Source organism: Neofelis nebulosa, chromosome 17 (assembly GCF_028018385.1).
Source record: "Neofelis nebulosa isolate mNeoNeb1 chromosome 17, mNeoNeb1.pri, whole genome shotgun sequence".
Lineage (NCBI taxonomy): Eukaryota > Metazoa > Chordata > Mammalia > Carnivora > Felidae > Neofelis > Neofelis nebulosa.
In genome coordinates, this window is record NC_080798.1 from 15423470 (window position 1) to 15441829 (window position 18360).

An 18360-nucleotide genomic window follows, 5' to 3' on the forward strand; every position below is an offset into this window, starting at 1 on the left:
GAGTGAGGTAAAGAGTACGCGCCCCGCCCCCTTACCACACCATGACCAATCAGAGTATTCAGATGCACCGCGACTCTCTACCCATTCCCACATTTTCCGGGCGCCCTTTACCAACATGGCTGCCGGCGCGGAGCCCTCTGGGACTCGTAGTCCTCCTGTCCGCAAGTCTTTCTAACCTAAGAGCCGCTCCCCGGACGTTGTGTGAAAGCCTGTATGCATCCGCGATGGTTGCTGGGAGTTGTAGTTCTCTGCCAGGTCTCTGCCCCTCCTGTTTCCGGTGCCGTCACGGGACAGAGCAGTCGGTGACAGCACCGAGGGCCCCCGCCCCGCGCCCATGGCCGAGCCGGACCGTGAGTCGGGGGCCCCGGTGGGAGGGTCGGGCCGCGCCGGGGCCTGGCTGAGGGCTGCAGGCCCCGGGGCCCGAGAATGGGCATGGTGGGGCTGGAGGTTGGGACTACATGGCGGAGAGTGGGATTGGGGGTACGGGAGGTCGTTGCCAAGTGATCCATCCTGCTAGATTGTTGGGTTTCTGGGTCGCGAGATTTTGAGGGTCCGTTTGCCAAGTCCCCCAAGTTACTAACGATCGCCTGTTTCTCGCACCTTGGTTGCTGGGGACCCTCGTTGCTAAGGATTTAGATTGCCGCAGACCCGGTTGCTGAGGGTACCTGGTTGTTAGGGGGAACTGTAGGGTGCTAGGGGACCCCTGGCGTCCCTTCCTATCTCTTCCCTCTAGTTCCTGCGTCCCCCCTAAACATACCATCCCCACTGCACCTCCCTTTCTAAATTCGTCTCTAGTCAGAGTATCTCTTCTTATCTCTTGTCTTCCTTTTTAAACTTCCCTCTGTTTGTAAACCTAACCCTCCCTGGATTCGCGCGCGCTCACACACACACACACTCACTCACTCACTATTTCCTAACTCACTTCTCCTAAGTCCTCATCCCTGCCCTGTAGGCCTTACTTTCTCCTCCCTCTCCTAAACCTTCCTGCCCCAGGCTCTTTGTCCCTCACTAACCACCTCTCCTGCCAGTACTGTCCACTGTAATATCTGCTTCCCCCTCCATCCCTTCCCTCCCTCTGCTCCATTTTTGCCACCACTTCCCACCCCAGTATAATTAGGTTGGTGGGTCTTCTTGCCCCCTGCCCTTCTGCTTTGAAGCCCTTCATTCCCCCTTAACTGTGCCCCGCACTGTAACCACGTCTGCTCCCCCTCCTCCCCCAGCCTCTGACCCTCTGGAGACCCAGGCAGGGAAGGTGCAGGAGGCTCAGGTGAGATTTGGGGAAGGGTGGAGGGAAGGAGAGAGATGCACTTGTTCCCGCACCCCACACTGGGGGGGGGGGAGGTGGCAGAGGGGAGACAGTTACCCCAGGGCCCTCAGCTCACTGCCCCAGTCCCTTGCCCCAACTCCCGGTTCAGCCTCCTGGGGAATGGTGGATTCTGGGAATTGTCAGAGAGGGGTGTGCCCCCTTAACTCCAGGCCTGCCCTCCCGAACTTTTCTCTTTCCTTGCCCCCTACCCCTGTCCTTTCTGAACTTCATTTATGCTGGGCATGGAAGAGACAGATACCCAGTTTGATCACAGAACTCACAGATCTCATGGACAAGTGACTAGAAAATGACCCTACAGGGTGATTCTGAAAGTAGCTCAAGGAAGAGTAAACTTTGTGGGGCCACAGGGATTCCAGCCAGTCCCTTCCCAGGAGGAATCCACAGGCTGGGCTAGGAGTCAGACTGAGATACAGACACATCACAGTGAGCGAAGAGTGACTTAGAATTTTCTTAGGCGGAGTGAGAAATGGCACTCCACGCAGAGGATACAGCTTGTGCAAAGACTGGGGGACACGAAGTGTGTAATGTGGTCAGCAGTCAGGTGGCTGGGAGTGGTTAGCTTGTTATATTCGAGGTTAGCATTTATTGAGTCCTTATTCCAGCCAGGTACTCTGCTCAGTGCTCTGTGTACATCATCTCATTTCGTCTTCCCAGAATCCCTGGGGGGAGCAAGGCCTATTGTGGCCATTTTACAGATGAGGAGTCTGAGGCAGAGCTGTTAAGCGACTTGTCCTCTGTCCCCCAGCTAGAAGAGCAGGGACTGCTTTGCAACCTACAACACCCGGCACGTTGCCTTCCGGACACCTCAGGGAGAGGTAGACAGGACACCTCACAGAGGCTTGAAGGCCCCACCAGCACCTCCAGCTCCCCCTTAGGCCAAGTGGCTCCCACACGGGGGGCAGGGCCCTCGAGTCCTTCCACAGAGCCTCACTGTCCGCTGCTGAAAGAATGCCATGCCACCCACAGACGCGAGATCACTGTTCAGATGTAGGGCAGCGCCGAAGCTGGAATGCTTAAAGCCCCTGACAGATGCGGGGCAGGGCCACGCTGAGGGGGTAAAAGCCTCCTGCCAGGCCAGGGCTTCTCCCTCGCCTGGTTCCTAGGGCTCAACCACTGTCACAGCAAAAGGTTTAATGTTCAACAGGGATCCTCAGTCCCAGAAAGAGAGATCCGAGGATGTAAATTGCAGCATTGTCTGTGACAGGCCAAAAACTGGAAACAGCCCAAATGGCTGTCAGCAGACGGGTTAAATGAAGTATAGTGCGTCCTTACAATGCAACACTATGTAGCCTTTTTAAAGGAGGAGCTGGATCTATAATATATTGTTCTGCGGAAACCGCGAGGTGCAGCATCGTACTATGGTAGGACCCATTTCTGGAAAAATAGTGAGTTTTATAGGCAGAGAAAAAAATCTAGAGCGATTGCCATTCTGCTGTTAATAGTGGTTATATTGACCCGGGGTGGGTGAGGGAACTCGATTGCCTCGGCAAGCGCCTCAAGTCGTACATTGTCTAATGGCCAGAGTTTCTGCAAAGCTTATGTAATCTTAGAAAGCGATAATAATAAAAAAAAAATGTAAATACGTTTGGAAGGGCAGTTCCTATTCAAAAAGGCTTGGAACCAGAGCAGAGAATGATGGCGGAGGGGCTGGTCGGAGGGGTTTTAAGCAGGAGAATGGGTTGGTCAGAACTGTGGTTTTTGCGAGGTCCATTGCAGGACCCAGCCCTGCGCACAGCAGGTATCCGTTCGTTCAGTGGTGGATGGTTCTGGAGCAACTGCCAGGGGCCAGACCCTGTTGTTGGTTGGTGCTGGGCATCCGGCGGTGAACACGAAAAGTCCCTGCCATCTTGGAGCTGACATCATGTCAGACTCCATACGCGGGGGTGATTGGACGGTTAGACTGGAGAAGCCAACAAGAGGGGCCCTTGGAGCCGAGGGGGTGGTGGCCTGACACAGCCAGGCCATCACCCCGAGGGCCGTCGAGTAGATCAGAGGTGAAGGCTGAGGCTGGGAGCTCAGGGAGGAGGCCAGGACAGGGACCCCGGAGGGGGAACAGGCTGGACCCAGGTGGAGCCCTGGGCAGGGGGACGCATCATGGCAGGAGGGCAGGAGAAGGAAACAAAGACTCGGGGACAGAAGCCACACTGAGCTAGGACCTAGGAGGAAGAGCAGGTTCAGGAGAGATGCTAAGGCCAGTTTGGAACACGGTGGGAAAGAGAGGGCAGGGGTCACTTCGGGGGAGGCATCCAGGAGGCTGCAGGAACCCCGTATCCAGGGACAAAGAGGTAGCATCATCAATGCCCGGGCCAAGGCCATGAGGCAGCTAGCCCAGGAAAGGTGGAGAGAGGAAGTAGGGAAGACCCAGGACAGAGTCTCAGACCCACCATCTGGGGGCCTGATTGAGGGGAGGAGTATACAACGAGATGGATGTGTCGGAAAGGTGGTGTCCGGGGCTTCGAGCAGGAGAGCCCAGGGCCCCAGGGTGAGGACCGAGGCGTCTCCACTGGCATCATTCACAGGAGAGACCGGAGTGAGGAGGGCTGCAGGGGCGCCGGAACCCCGCCGGCTGCTGCTTGGAACACCTCTCGTAGGTTAACCACTTCATCTCAGGTGGCCCTCCGAGGCAGTGCCCTCCGAGCTCCATTCCCGAGATACAGAACGTCAGGCTCAGAACAGCCGAGAACGCACAGGCCGCTGAGCACTCCTCGGGAGTAGCAGGACCAGGTTTCCAGCCCAGGCAGCCCACCCCAGAGCCCGCACGCCGGCCCCCCACCGCACCTCACTTCCTTGGGCCCACTCCCAGCCGGAGGCTTTTCCCCCAGACCCGGGTGCCACCCTCCCCTCTCCTCCCTCCCTCACCCCACTTCTGGGGCCTGCTCACCCCACCCCCACCCCTTCCAGGACTCAGATTCAGACACTGAGGGAGGAGCGGCTGGCGGAGAGGCCGAGAGTGAGTATCTTCCCCGGGAACGAGGTCCCGGGGGAGCCGCCTCGAGCAGGGATCCCATTTCTGCCCCTGGCCGCCACCGAAGGTGACGTTCAAAGTATGTCATAATGGGTGCGGAGCCAGCGCCCGAGGTCCCTGGTTGCGGGAGGGTGGGTGGGGGATCCCGGGGCGGGGCCCCTGAGCACCCGGACCGAACGCCCACCCTGCTGTTCTCTCTCTGCTTTTTGGCCAGTGGACTTCCTGCGGCATTTCTTCTCCCAGACACTGGGCCTGGGCACCCAGAAGGAGCGGCTGCTGGACGAGCTGACCCTGGAAGGGGTGACCCGCTACATGCAGAGCGAGCGCTGTAAGACCCGGGCCTGCTTTGCCCCTGACTTGCTTTTGCCCCGGCCACTTGAGCCATTCGCCATTCACACCTTTTGTTGGCAAGTAACACGAGGAGCCCAACGCACACGGCTTATTACACCGGGAAGAGGGTGCTGCCCCTCTCACTAAAACCCAGCACTGAGCACTGCTGGATTCAGAGGCTTCCATGATGTCAGAAACCTTAATAACCCCGTCCAGGGTCATGTTGGCACCTGGCAGTCCCGAAGGCCAGGACTAGCCCCTCCCACCGAAGAGGGCATCTTTCTTCCAGTGGTTCGAGCAAAATGGTTCAGGCCAAAGAGCAGAGAGTTGGGGCCACGTTGGGTCAGACTCCTATCCCAAAACCCATCTCCATGTCTCTGATTGGCCAGACCCGGGTCACACATCCATTGCTGATCGGCCGGGCCTGTTTGATAGAATGAAGGTGATGCCAATAGGAATACCTCGTAGGGTCCTTAGGGTGCCATAAATCAACAGAGGTGGAAATGCCTGGAAGAGGGCCCGGAACAGAGCAAGATCTGCGGACCCTATGACAAGTATTACAGGAAGCGTGTTTCAGGGCTGGTACGTGGGTGCCTCTCTACCAGGTCACCGTGTCAGTGTCATTTATATTTCTCGCAAGTTGAGGTCACCAGAGTCTGGGAAACCGGGCCCTCGGCAGTCCTCAACTAGAACAATCGACCCTTTGAGGGTCCTGAACAGCCTTTTGTTGGGGACGTCTTCTCCCGTTTCCCTGTCCTCGGGCTGCTGCCTGCTCCCTGCTCAGGCATCCAGGCTTCGTGCCCTGAGCCTCCCTCTCCCGGGGCAGGCCGGCCAGCCGTCTGCAGGGCTCCTCCTGGCCAGGGTGCGCCCCGTAGAGAACACAGGCAATGGCCACAAAGCTTTTGTTCCTTCCGTCCTCCTGCACCTGGGTTTTAGGACAGTTGTCTCTAAGGCCGCCTACGAGGGGCAACAGTGAAGGACAGCAGTTAACCGAGCCCTCACCATATGCCAGCAACCAAGCTAAGCACTTGATAGGCGCCCTGTCATTTGATCTTCACATTGTACCTGTGAGGTCATCACAAGGGTGATCTGGACAGAGCAGGAAGCAGAGGCCCAGAGAGGCCGTGACTGGCTGCAGGGTCACACAGCTGGCAAGAGGCAGTCAGGACTCGACCCCAGGCCCCCTGAATCCAGACCACGTGCTCCCTCCCGTGTGGCCCCAGCTGGCCCCAGCTGTGCCTGGCCCGAGGGCATCCCGGAGCGGAGGGCCTCGTCACCCTTGCCGTCCTCTTTTGCACAGGACACGCCGGAGGTAGCCGGTTCAGGGGCCTCACACTTGTGTCTGTCCATCAGCGATGGGCAGGTGCCAGGGTACCGCGTGGCAGGGCTGTCCGCCGGCCAGCAGCTGACGAGGCGATAGGACTATTTCTGCACAGCCCCGAGGATTTTTTGCAATGATTCAACTCCTACCGTGTCTTCCCGTTTTCTTTTCTTTTGATTTTATAATTTTTTTGAGTTTATTTATTTATCTTGAGAGGGGGAGGAGCAGAGAGAGAATGAGAGAGAGAGAGAGAGAGAGAGAGAGAGAGAGAGAGAGAGAGAGAGAATCCCAGGCAGGCTCCACGCTGTCAGCACCGAGCCCAATGAGGGGCTTGATCTCACGAACAGTGGATATCATGACCTGAACCGAGATCAAGAGTCGGGCGCTCAACTGACTGAGCCGCCCAGGCCCCCCTTCCTATCTTCTTTTCTGAAAGCTGGGGAAAATGGCGGAACAAAGTGCCTACATGTGTACAAATCCTGGGTCTCACGAAGTACAATTGACTCAAAAGAATAAAAGCAAACACGTATATAGTGTTTGCTCAGTGCCGGGCACTGATCTAAGCTTTACACGAACGAATTCATTCTCTTGACGGCCCCGTGAAGGCAGTACTGTAAGGATGCCCATTTTACAGAGCAGGAAGCTGAAGCCCAGACGGGAGATCTGAACTGAGACACCTCCCTCCTCACTGGTGAGCAGGAAAGAATGTGTATGATATGCTAGAAATAGATGGTCATCCAAGACTGTGTCCAAACGGTGAGGCGTGGGGGCGCCGGGGTGGCTCAGTTGGTTAAGTGTCCAACTTCGGCTCAGGTCATGAACTCACGGTTTGCGGGTTGGAGCCCCCATCGGGCTCTGTGCAGACAGCTCAGAGCCTGGAGCCTGCTTCGGATTCTGTGTCTCCCTCGCTCTCTGCCCCTCCCCCGCTTGTGTTTTCTCTTTCTCAAAAACAAACAAACAGTTAAGGGGGAAAAAAAGGTGAGGTGTGGCCAGAGGTTTTTTTACAATAAGCTGTAGCTCTTCGCCAGGACACCTGTGCCCCCCAGTCTTCTCACTAAGATCTCGTGCGCTTTCTCTAGAACTAGTCAGAAGGAGAGACTTCCCTCCGAGTGGCCTTTTCTCGAATCTAAGTTGGCATAATTTCAACCCGTAGACTCCTTGTCCCCATGCTGGCTCTTCCTTCAGTTGACCGTGTGACCCTTGCTCTCCCTGAGCCCTGGTTTCCTCATCTGTATAATGGGCGCGTTAACTCCCCCTGCCTCGAGGTGATTGGGAAGGCCACCCATGCATCTGAAATGTTGGCCCCAGGGCCTGGCACTGAGTAAACAGTCTTGGGGGCTAGGACGTTGTCATTGGGGAGCTGAGCACACTGTCACATGATGCATAAACTCCTTTCCTCCAGGTCGCAGGGTCATCTGTTTGGTGGGAGCTGGGATCTCCACGTGTAAGTGCCTCCCTTCCCCCAGTAGCCATCCCCACGTTGGGGGCCCCCCCCTTTCAGAGGCTAGGGGGGAGCCACGTCTGGGCCCTTGACAGAGGAGGATGTGGTATAGATGGGGCCGAGGTCCCTGACCCATCGCTCCCTGCCCCTCCTCCCCCCAGCCGCGGGCATCCCTGACTTCCGCTCCCCATCCACGGGCCTCTATGCCAACCTGGAGAAATACCGTCTTCCCTACCCGGAGGCCATCTTTGAGATTGGCTACTTCAAGGTGTGTGTTCCCCGGGGAGGAACGTCTGTAATGGTGGGGGGAAGGGATCCCCTGACCGCAGGGCTCAGCTCACCATCAGGATTCCGGTTCTCTCTCCCACAGAAACATCCAGAGCCCTTCTTTGCTCTTGCCAAGGAACTCTACCCTGGACAGTTCAAGGTGAGCTCTCTTTTCCCTGGTGGACAGGAAAGCGTGGGGGAACAGCAAGGCGTGGGAAGGCTTCCCCTGGGGCCTCTCAGACAAATGTCGCATGGCTCTAGGCTGCCTGGGTCCAACTCCTGGTCGCTCACTTCCTGCCCTTGTGACCTTGAGCCTCAGTTTTCTCATCTGTAAAATGAAGCTGATGATAGCCTATGAAACCTCTTGGAAGGCTTACCTGAATTAACAGTACACGTAAGACCCCAGACGGGAGCCAGGCCGATTGTGTACGGATCCCAACTCTGCACCTGTGCGATCTTGCAGGCCGTGCCTCAGTTTCCTCATCTGTGAAATGGGGCTGGTGCCGGTCCGTGCCCCCCCCCCGCCCACCCCCCCCCCACCCCCGACCGACGTGTGATGGTTCCATGAGGTAAAACAGCCAGAGCGCCTAGAACAGTTCCTGGCTCATGCCGAACGTGCTGTGTCATTATCACGATGTTCCCATTGCTCCCCCGCAGCCGACCGTCTGTCACTACTTCATCCGCCTGCTGAAGGAGAAAGGGCTGCTTCTGCGCTGCTACACGCAGGTAGGCGGCCGTGGGCGTCCCTGGGAGGAGGGCTGGCCGGGTGGTCCTGGAGCCTCAGTGCCCCGCCCCCTGGCCCGCAGTGCGTCCCTTACCCCCTCTCAGCCTCGGTTTCCCCTTCTGTGAAGCAGAGGCCAGGACAGCTTCACCCTTCGGGTCCGTGGTGGCGCGACAGCGAGCTTCTCTGGGAGCCATCCCGTGCGTAGTGAGACAGGACCTCACGTCTGGGGGCTGCCACGGGCACTGTAGATCTCGTGTTTGGTTAGGGGTTTCCGCACCCGGCCGCGGAGTGACTCGGTCTAACCGGATCTGTGCATTATGACCGTTTTCCACCTGCTGGACACGGAGCCGTTAGGAAGGGGCACCTTTAAATAATGTGCCCTAAGGCGTTGTACGTGCCACGGGCCATGGCTCACGCGTGTCAGGTGCTTAGCCGAGGCCTCGCCCTGGGGTTCTCTGGCAAGGACGGCTCACCTTGTTGGCTTCTGGACTAGTCAGCGAGATGTTTTGGGGGTCTCGCACCCCTAACGGTAAAAACTGCGCCTCTACCTTCGTTTTATGAATACGTGTTTTACGAGTGCCTGTGAATACGCATTGAAGTTACTCGATGTGGGGCGCCTGGGTGGCTCAGGCGGGTAAGCATCCGACTTTGGCTTAGGTCATGATCTCCCGGCTCGTGGGGTTGAGCCCTGCGTCCAGCCCTGCGTCGGGCTCGGTGCTGAGGCCTGCTTTAGATTCTGTGTCTCCCTCTCTCTCCGTCCCTCCCCGGTCTGCTTTCCCTCCGTCTCTCTCTTTCAAAAATAAAGACATTAAAACAATTATTTTTGGGGCGCCTGGGTGGCGCAGTCGGTTAAGCGTCCGACTTCAGCTCAGGTCACGATCTCACGGTCTGTGAGTTCGAGCCCCGCGTCCGGCTCTGGGCTGATGGCTCAGAGCCTGGAGCCTGCTTCCGATTCTGTGTCTCCCTCTCTCTCTGCCCCTCCCCCATTCATGCTCTGTCTCTCTCTGTCTCAAAAATAAATAAACGTTAAAAAAAAAAATTTTTTAAAAAACAATTATTTTTAATACATTACGTAATGTAGCAGTGATATCACGCTCTACGTGAGACCTCAGAACCCAAAATTATAAAAGAGAGAGAGAATACGTGAGCGTGAACGGGAGTCCTAATACTTCTCCCCGCACCTGGCTGCGTGGAGCCTGCAGCCTGCGAGGCTGCCACCAGGGGGAGGATGAATTTTTAAGTCCAGATTTCTCAGATGGGGTCAGGCACTCCTGCCTAGCTGCCCAGGGCTGGTGGTGGCAGCCGGGGAAGGGACAGCCGCCTCCTTCCAGGAGGACACCACCCCCCCCTACCCTGGCTCAGCAAAAACCCGACCTCTCTTCCCAGAGTCAGTTTTATCCACGGGACATGGCTCACACATGATACAAAACGCTCACTCGAAGCCCAGTGCCTTCCGGGCACGATTTCCTGAAATCTGCAGCACGGCCCTCGTAGTCCTCTTCCGCCACGAGTGTTTACAGAGCACAGGCCCCGTGCCAGGCCCTGCTGGCAGCGACATCCCCGCCCCCCCAGAGCTGCTTATCTCATGTGGGGAGAGAGACACTGGGCAAGATGGATAAGGAGGACATCTTGTCAACAAGGTGTCAGGGAAGGCCTCACTGAGAAGGGGCCATTTAGACAAAGACCTGGAGGGGAGAGTGTGTTCCAGCCGAAGGGAACAGCCAGGGCAAAGGTCCTGAGGTGAGACTGTATTCGGCGTGTTCGAGACGCTGGATCTGAATGAGCAGAGAGGACGGCAGTAGAGAATGGAGGAGGCGAGCTCAGTGAGGTGACAGGGACAGACCGCGGGGGATCTTGGGGCCGCAGGAAGGGCTTTGTCCTTTACGCCGCTGAGTAGGACGGTGCCGCAGGACAGGGGACGTGACCTGAGCCAGGTGTCCCTCCGGCTGCATATAGGGGACAGACCAGGGAGGAAGCTGCTGCGACGGTCCAAGCAGGAGAATATGGAGGCTGGCCCAGGGTGGGGGCCAAGGAGGGGAGAAGTGTGCGGGTTACCAATCTGTTTTGAAGGTGGAGCCGGCAGGCCGCCCTGAGCGCTCACTGCCCGGCTGTGCCTGAGGCAGAACCCCGTGAGCCCTCCCTGGGAAGCAAGCGGACTGCAGGCTGTGTGTGCGTGGAAACCGGCATAAATCCGTGCCGGGGTCCGGGGGAAGGCGCAGGCGGTTCTCCCCTACTCGCGGTATTTCGTGCACGGATTTGACTGCACCTGCCGCTCCAGAAGGGCCTATTACAGAAAACAGATAAACGTGGAGAACCATGTTCCCCTCTCATGTGTCACGAAACCATTCTTTGCCTTTCACACTTGTCACCCTCTCCGTCAACCTCGGCCGCTTTTTGAGTCACTGACCCAGTTTTCTGGAACACATTGTCTTCACTTCTTTCTGAATTGCGATGACACAGCGTTTTTGGAGCTCCGCATGACGCTATTTTTATCTCAAGATACAAGGATCCGTTCAAACATGAGAACGCTCGCCCTGTTCGCTCAAAACACTGGGAGCGCCACAGCAAGGCAGCTTCTGGTCCTTTAAATATATACGTGGCACCTACACTCCACACAGGGCTTGTACTTGGCTTTCTTCAGCTTCTTGTGTGGAAGACCCTTCCATAGCCACTTCTTTCTTTTCTTTTCTCTTCTTTTCTTTTCTTTTCTTTTCTTTCTTTCTTTTTCTTTCTTTCTTTCTTTCTCTTCCTTTCTTTTTCTTCCTTCCTTTCTTTTTCTGTTTGTTTGTTTCTTTCTTTCAATTTTATTTTTAAGTAATCTCTACACCCAGCGTGAGAACTCGAACTCACAACCCCGAGATCAAGACTTGCACGCTCCACCAGCTGAGCCAGCCAGGCGCCCCAGCTTTTTCAAAGCTGCCATTGCCTTCGTGTCCATCAGGGGGGACACGGTGTTTTGAAACAAAAAGTGAGCCAAAGTTTAAAAAGCAAGAGATTCCAGATGAAAATCCAGACTTCAGAGGCGCCTGCGTGGCTCAGTCGGTTAAGCGTCCGACTTCGGCTCGGGTCACGATCTCACGGTTCGTGGGTTCGAGCCCCGTGTCGTGCTCTACGCTGGCAGTGTGGAGCCTGCTTGGGATTCTCTCTCTCCCTCTCTCTGCCCCTCCCCTGCTCCCTCTCTCTCTCTCAAAAAAAAAAAAAAAAATCCATACGTAGGCAAACAAATAGACACATTCATATATAGTTTTCCCATAGCCTTTGTTCTTCTGTGCCTTTTAACATCTTGGAGAGATCATTCCAATATCGGAACATACAGGTCAGCCTCATTGTTTTCTTGTTTGTGGTTTCTCTATCAAAAGTGGCCTGAGAGAATAACAGAGGCATTTAAGTAGTTCTTTTACAGGCCCTTTATTTGCACGCACACTGCTGGCTCACGAGCGAGCGAGGCAGTAGACTGAGTCAAGTAACAAAGGCAAAACTAATGCAGGGGGAGGGGACAGGCTGCAGAGAGTCTGGGAACAGTGGCTCTTGTCTGTGCATTTGGGGAACAGGCTGATCGCTGGCAGGGAGCAGAGAGAGCGGCTGGGGCCGTCTGCCCTTGAAAGAGAATCCTTTTGGCTGCTCGCGGAGTCTCAGCTGCGGGCCGCACGTGACCGGCCGTCTCTGTGTGGCGTCTGCGGGTGTGCTGTGTCACCACCTGCCTCTACAGCATTCCTCGCGGGCAAACAAAAGCTGCTCCCAAGGGGCTGCGTGCTCGAAGCAAAATGAGAGCACATATGTCTCTGTGGAAGAGAAGAATAGCCTTGCTTGATCTGACACGGAGAATACCTGTGTCTTAAAAGAACGCAAGTTAATATGACATCTCCGAAACAGCCCCCGGCGAGAAAGCCGACTGCTAAGTAGGAAGACAGTGATGGCAAAGAACCAAATAAATCCTCCTGATTCCTTTATCTATGTTGCTGCTTGGCCAGGCCTGCCACATACAGCTGTGCAGGTTGCGCACTGCACAAGGATGCCACATCTGAGGGGGCTCTATTTACAACGGAGGCATTGTAGGTTTGTACCTTAGTTTCGACAAATTTCTGGCAGGTGGCACTAACGCTGTGCGGCCCTGACGAAACAAATTTCCGGAAAGACGTTAGGAGAGGTGTCTGAGTGTGCAGAAGAACCCCATGCGGGCTGACGGTGGCCGTGGGCCTGGGCTCACAGACAGAGGAGTTTGGGCCCCACCTTGAGTCATCTGCGACTTCGACACTTTCAGTGGCACTACCGGGGCGGCCGGAGGAGTTTACGGGCACACCCCGCCCCTTGCGGGCTTCTCCTGGCAACGCCCCGCTCCGCCTGCTGCCCCGGAGGGTTGTGTCTCCTTGCTGAGCCTCTTCCCGCTGCCTCCTCTCCCTGCAGAACATAGACACCCTGGAGCGGGTGGCGGGGCTGGAGCCCGAGGACCTGGTGGAGGCCCACGGCACCTTCTACACGTCACACTGCACCAGCGCCCTCTGCCGACGGGAGTACACGCTAAGCTGGATGAAAGGTGAGGCGCCCCGGGCTCTCCTCGAGGGCAGGCCCCCTGCCGAGCAGCCGCCGACGGGGCCTCCACGCCCCCCGCCCCCCCCCCCCCCCCGGGCACCCGTTCTGTCCTGCCCTGTGGCTCTTCTTAGCAGACAGTGGCCGCCCCCCAAGATGGGAGGGGGCAGCGGGGTTTCATCGCTCCCAGCGCCAGCTCACAAGCAGGCTATAACGGAAGCAAGCTCCGGACCGAATTCAGCCACCCGCACAGATGCGCGTTGGCACAGAGGCCACCAGTTGGTCTGTTCTCTGCGGTCATGACACCCTCGCTCTTTGCCCTTTGAGGGGCTCTGATCTGACCGTACACGAGGGGCTCCTGGAGGCAAACGCAGCTACATTCCGCAAAGAGCAGAACCGTCTGGTAGAACTTTCTGAGAGTGAAAGGAGGGAAATATTCCCGATCTGCGCTCTCCAGTATGGCAGCCAAGGTGACCACGGAACTGAATTTTTCACCTTTCTTGTCGTTTTTATGAGCTGAGACGTTAAAAGCCAGGGCCGCGACCACCACGTTGGACAGCCCTGTGCTAGAGGCACAGGGCAAGCAGATTCCATGGAGTGTGAGGCTCGGTCAGGGATGAAGGCGGAGGGCTGGCCCTAGAGGCGCAGGCTACGGGGCTTGCTAAAGTCCGAGTCCCTGTTCGTGGAAGGGCAGCGTGTCAAAAAAAAAAAAAAAAAAGGGGGGGGGCGGCAAAAAATTCGGCCGGTCCACATTTCTCGAATGCCAGTGAGAGCCTTTGCCTGACATCCATTGTGCGGCTGAGAAGTCACGCATTTCACCCAGGGAAAGCCATTTGTGACACTCTTTATGCTGGTTTCACAAAGCCCCTGGTGTCCGTGTGAGACGGGACAGCTGCAGCATTTGTAGCGGGGCCTCCGGAGTGTGGCCTTTCTGCTAAAACGCCAGCTGACCACCCCTGGGGCGACGATTCTTGAATAGCTCTGGCGCGCGGGGGGGTGGGGGGGGTGGGGGGGGGCGGGGGACGCACGCGACCCCGTCCCGTGTCGCTGGCGGCAGTGGCCCACGCGCCGCCCGCACAATCTCCTGCTGTCAGTGCCGACATCCCTCAGAAAATGACAGGCAGTAAAACAGTGCTCTGTCAATACGTGTCGAAGGAAGGAACCAATAGTGGGACAAATCAGCTAGGGCTCTGTGGATTGCCTGTGACAGCGTGTCCCAGCGCGTCCCAGCGTCCTTAATCAATAAGCAGTAAGGAGCGTGGTTGTCATAAGGCTGGTGTGTGTGTGTGTGTGTGTGTGTGTGTGTGTGTGTGTGTGTGTGGAGGTGGCTGTCACAGAGCCAGGGGACAGGAAGCAGCTGGGCCTAAGGAAGTGTCCCCACCCCAGGGTCATCTGCATATTCCTGCCTCTCTGGCACCAGGCCTGGGATGCACTAGGCCTCTCACCCAGGAGAAAATAGGGCTCCCCTCCCAGACCCACCCAGAGAGCTTTTTCGCCCAGGTGGGGGTGGGCGGGATCCTTTGCCCCTTCTGAGGACAGGTTTCTGCTCGTTCATCTGTTCTTGTGTTTATTCTTAATTCAATAGCTGTAGCCTGGTGCCGGGAGACACCCCGGGAATCCTGGGGTTGGGGGAGGTGGGGGCGGCTCTCTAAGAGGGGAGCAGGGCAGACACCCCGGAGGCCCCCCAGGGTCTGGGGCTTGTGTGCTGACCACGAAGGAGGCAGGCAGGCTGCAGCCCCACACCCGGGGCCCGGAGTGGCTCACGTCGTCCTCTCCCTTCCCCTTCCCCACGCCCAGAGAAGATCTTCTCCGAGGTGACTCCCAAGTGTGAGAAATGTCACAGCGTGGTGAAGCCTGGTGAGACCCGCCCCCCGCCCCCACCACGAGCCCCGTCCACCCCACCCCTGGCCACCCTCTGTCCCTGACCAGTGCCCTGAATCTGCCCCCACGGAGAAGGGGTTCCATAGCTCCTGCCCCCGCTGCCCTTGGGTCTGCCTCCTGCTCCTGCCTGTTCTCTCTCTCTCTCTCTCTCTCTCTCTCTCTCTCTCTCTCTCCATGTGACTGTCTCTGCCTCCCATTTCACCTTCTCTTTCTGTGTCTGTGTCTGTGTGTCCATCCAACTCTGCCTCAGACATCGTGTTCTTCGGTGAGAACCTCCCGGCGAGGTTCTTCTCCTGCATGCAGTCAGTAAGTGCCCCATCCCCCGCCCGCCCCACGCTCCCCGCTCCCCCGAAACAGGGGCAGCCGGGCGTTCCCCAGGGGCAGGTGGCTTCCCCAACTAGCTGCGGGTGGGAAGCAGGGGGAGGCGGCGCAGCCTCAGTCGGTTGAGCCTCAGGAACCCTCACCGGCCCCCCCGCCCCCCCCGCCCCCCCCCCCCCCCCCCGCTTCATAGGACTTCCTGAAGGTGGACCTTCTCCTCATCATGGGCACCTCGCTGCAGGTGCAGCCCTTTGCATCCCTCATCGGCAAGTAGGTTGGGAGTGGGGACCGCGGGGGGGCCTCTGGGGAGGAGGCGGGGAGCCGGGACAGGTCCTTACCACTCGGCTCGCCACCCCCCAGGGCACCCCTGTCTACCCCACGCCTGCTCATCAACAAGGAGAAGACCGGGCAGGTGAGTTGGCTCTTATTGGAGCCCCCCCCTCTCTCCCCTCCCCCTCCCCACCCGGGTCCCACTTTCCCTTTCGCTGCCTTCCTGGAGACCTGGGACCCCTCAGCTCAGGCCAGGGATTCCAGAACCCGGAGGGTCAGAGGCCAGGCCACCTCGACTCGGAGATTCTACAGGCCCCTGGGTCGCTCGGGACTCTTCTGAACCAAGTGACAGACCCCAACTCAGAGCAACCCGAGCCAGAACAGGAGCTCTGTGCCTCCTGCAAGTGAAGAGTCAGGGCGAGTTGGTCGGGAGGCGCCCCCTCCCTCTTTTGGCTCTTTTCCTGAGGTGGCCTCCCTCCCTCATCCCTGGGGAGGGCTGCTTCCTCCAACAGGCCAAACATGCCATGTGCCAGATGCTGTCCTAAGCACTTTCCTTTTTGTATTTATTTTTATCTTTAAAAATTTTATCTTGGGGCGCCTGGGTGGCCCAGTCAGTTATGCGTCCGACTTCGGCTCAGGTTATGATCTCACGGTTTGTGAGTTCGAGCCCTGCGTCGGGCTCTGTGCTGACAGCTCGGAGCCTGGAGCCTGCTTTGTTTTTTGTTTTTTGTTTTTTTAATGTTTATTTATTTTTGAGACAGAGAGAGACAGAGCATGAATGGGGGAGGGGCAGAGAGAGAGGGAGACACAGGATCAGAAGCAGGCTCCGGGCTTTGAGCCATCAGCCCAGAGCCCGACGCGGGGCTCGAACTCACGAACCGTGAGATCGTGACCTGAGCTGAAGTCGGACGCTCAACCGACTGAGCCACCCAGGCGCCCCGCCTGGAGCCTGCTTTGGATTCTGTGTCTCCCTCTCTCTGCCCCTCCCCTACTCACACTCTGTCTTTCTCTGTCTCTCAAAAGTAAATAAATGTGAAAAAAAAAATTTTTTTTAATTTTTATCTTAAGCCGGCTCCACACCCAACATGGGGCTTGAACTCATGACCCTGAGATTAAGAGTCGTGTGCTCAGGGGCGCCTGGGTGGCGCAGTCGGTTAAGCGTCCGACTTCAGCCAGGTCACGATCTCGTGGTCCGTGAGTTCGAGCCCCGCGTCAGGCTCTGGGCTGATGGCTCGGAGCCTGGAGCCTGTTTCCGATTCTGTGTCTCCCTCTCTCTCTGCCCCTCCCCCGTTCAGCTCTGTCTCTCTCTGTCCCAAAAATAAAAAATAAAAAACGTTGAAAAAAAATTTAAAAAAAAAGAGTCGTGTGCTCTAGGGGTGCCTGGGTGGCTCAGTCGGTTAAGCGTCCAACTTCAGCTCAGGTCATGATCTCACAGTTCCTGGGTTTGAGCCCCACGTCTGGCTCTATGCTGACAGCTTAGAGCCTGGAGCCTGTTTCAGATTCTGTGCCTCCCTCTCTCCCTGCCGCCCCCCTGCTTGTGCTGTATCTCTCCTTCAAAAATAAATGAACATCAAAAAATAAAAGACAGTGGCGTGCTCTACCGACTGAGCCAGCCAGACGCCCCCTAAGTACTTTCTAAGTATTAACCCGCCGACAGTCCAGGGCTAGGAGTGGTTTGGTAGTTGCCCCTACTCTACAGATAAGGAAACTGAGGTTCAGAGAGGCCAAGTCACTTGAACAAAGTCACAGAGCAGGGAACAAACTCAGGCCACCTGGCTCCAGGGTCTGTGCTCTGAGCTCCGCGCCCCCCCCCCCGCCCCCACAGACTGACCCTTTCCTGGGGATGATGATGGGCCTGGGAGGAGGCATGGACTTCGACTCCAAGAAGGCCTACCGGTGAGTCCTGGGCCTGTGAGGGTCAGGGCCAAGGTGAGAGGGAGGGTGTGAAGATACATGGACTGGGAAGAGCGGGCAGGGGCCTGGGACAAGCCTGGGAGCTCTGACTGTACCACTCACAGGGACGTGGCCTGGCTGGGTGACTGTGACCAGGGCTGCCTGGCCCTTGCTGACCTCCTTGGATGGAAGGTAAGGAGTTGGGCCACCTCGGCCCACCCTGAGCCCAGTCCCTAGTCCCCTGCCCCGCAGGTTCTCTGACGCCAGGATGCATGGTGACCTCTGACCTCGGTGAACTTTGCCCCCCACAGAAGGAGCTGGAGGACCTCGTCCGGAAGGAGCATGCCAGCATAGATGCCCAGCAGGCGGGGTCGGGGAGCCCTAACCCCAACCCTTCAACTTCGCCCAGGAAGTCCCCACCTCCTGACAAGGAGGAGGCCAGAACCTCGGAGGGAGAGAAACCCCAGTGACAGCCACGTCCCCCGGGGAAGGATGCCCGGCAAATCTGGGACAGCAGAGCCCCAGCCAGCCCTGGCCCCCTCTAACTTGTGGCTCTCATCTGGGGAGCTCAGAACCTCGTCCCAGTCTCTTAACCACTTCCTCTCAAAACTGGGTTCCCAGCCCCCTGACCCTGGCAGATCTCTAACACCTCCCAGGGGCCGAGGCCTGGGCAGCCCGGCTGTAACAGCCCGCGGTCTCTAACCACCCGCAGGGCCGAGGGTCAACTTCCCCTCATCTCTAACTGCTCCCCGGGCCAGGGCCGCCTCTAAACTCCTAACTATTCCGCCCAGGGCCCCAGGGCTCCCAGGGCTCCCAGGGCTCCCAGGGCTCCCCATGCCCTCCACTGCTCCTCGGGGCCTGTGGCCAAGTAGGGCCAGTCCAACCTACCCTGGGCGGGCCCCTCAAACATCACTCCCACTCAGTGGGGGGAGCTGAGCCTGAAGGCCTCCGTGGTCTGTGCCTCCGACGCCCGAAGCGGGTGCCGGTCCCCTTCCCTTGGGACCCACTTCCCATGCGGGGAGAGGCAGATAATGTTGCTTATTGGAGACAAATTAAAAACAAAAACAACTAACGATCAGCTCTCCAGCCTCCCAGT

At 57.5% G+C, this 18360-nt stretch overlaps 1 protein-coding gene and 1 long non-coding RNA gene across 6 annotated transcripts; one reads left to right on the forward strand and one right to left on the reverse strand.

The window, feature by feature from the left end:
• Positions 1 to 209: 209 nt before the first annotated feature.
• On the forward strand, positions 210 to 18337 carry SIRT2 (sirtuin 2). 5 transcript variants are annotated; one of them, XM_058707731.1, is made up of 17 exons: positions 231 to 350; positions 1221 to 1284; positions 3863 to 3914; positions 4229 to 4277; positions 4507 to 4620; positions 7346 to 7387; positions 7546 to 7652; positions 7755 to 7811; positions 8309 to 8377; positions 12780 to 12909; positions 14700 to 14759; positions 15034 to 15089; positions 15295 to 15371; positions 15462 to 15513; positions 17197 to 17267; positions 17390 to 17456; positions 17576 to 18337. In XM_058707731.1, the coding sequence occupies exons 1-17, from the start codon at positions 335 to 337 to the stop codon at positions 17732 to 17734; spliced, it is 1242 nt and encodes a 413-aa protein (XP_058563714.1). In that variant the 5' UTR covers positions 231 to 334; the 3' UTR covers positions 17735 to 18337. The 5 variants fall into 5 exon arrangements, with proteins under 5 accessions (XP_058563711.1, XP_058563712.1, XP_058563714.1 ...); XM_058707728.1 differs by lacking the exon at positions 1221 to 1284 and having other exon boundaries at positions 210 to 354; positions 3850 to 3914; XM_058707732.1 differs by lacking the exon at positions 3863 to 3914 and having other exon boundaries at positions 234 to 350; positions 1221 to 1267.
• LOC131499626 (uncharacterized) lies at positions 11765 to 15094 on the reverse strand. The gene is made up of 2 exons (XR_009255983.1): positions 14986 to 15094; positions 11765 to 12157 (listed from the first exon to the last, which is right to left on the reverse strand). It is a non-coding gene; the product is annotated as an uncharacterized LOC131499626 (long non-coding RNA).
• Positions 18338 to 18360: the final 23 nt, after the last annotated feature.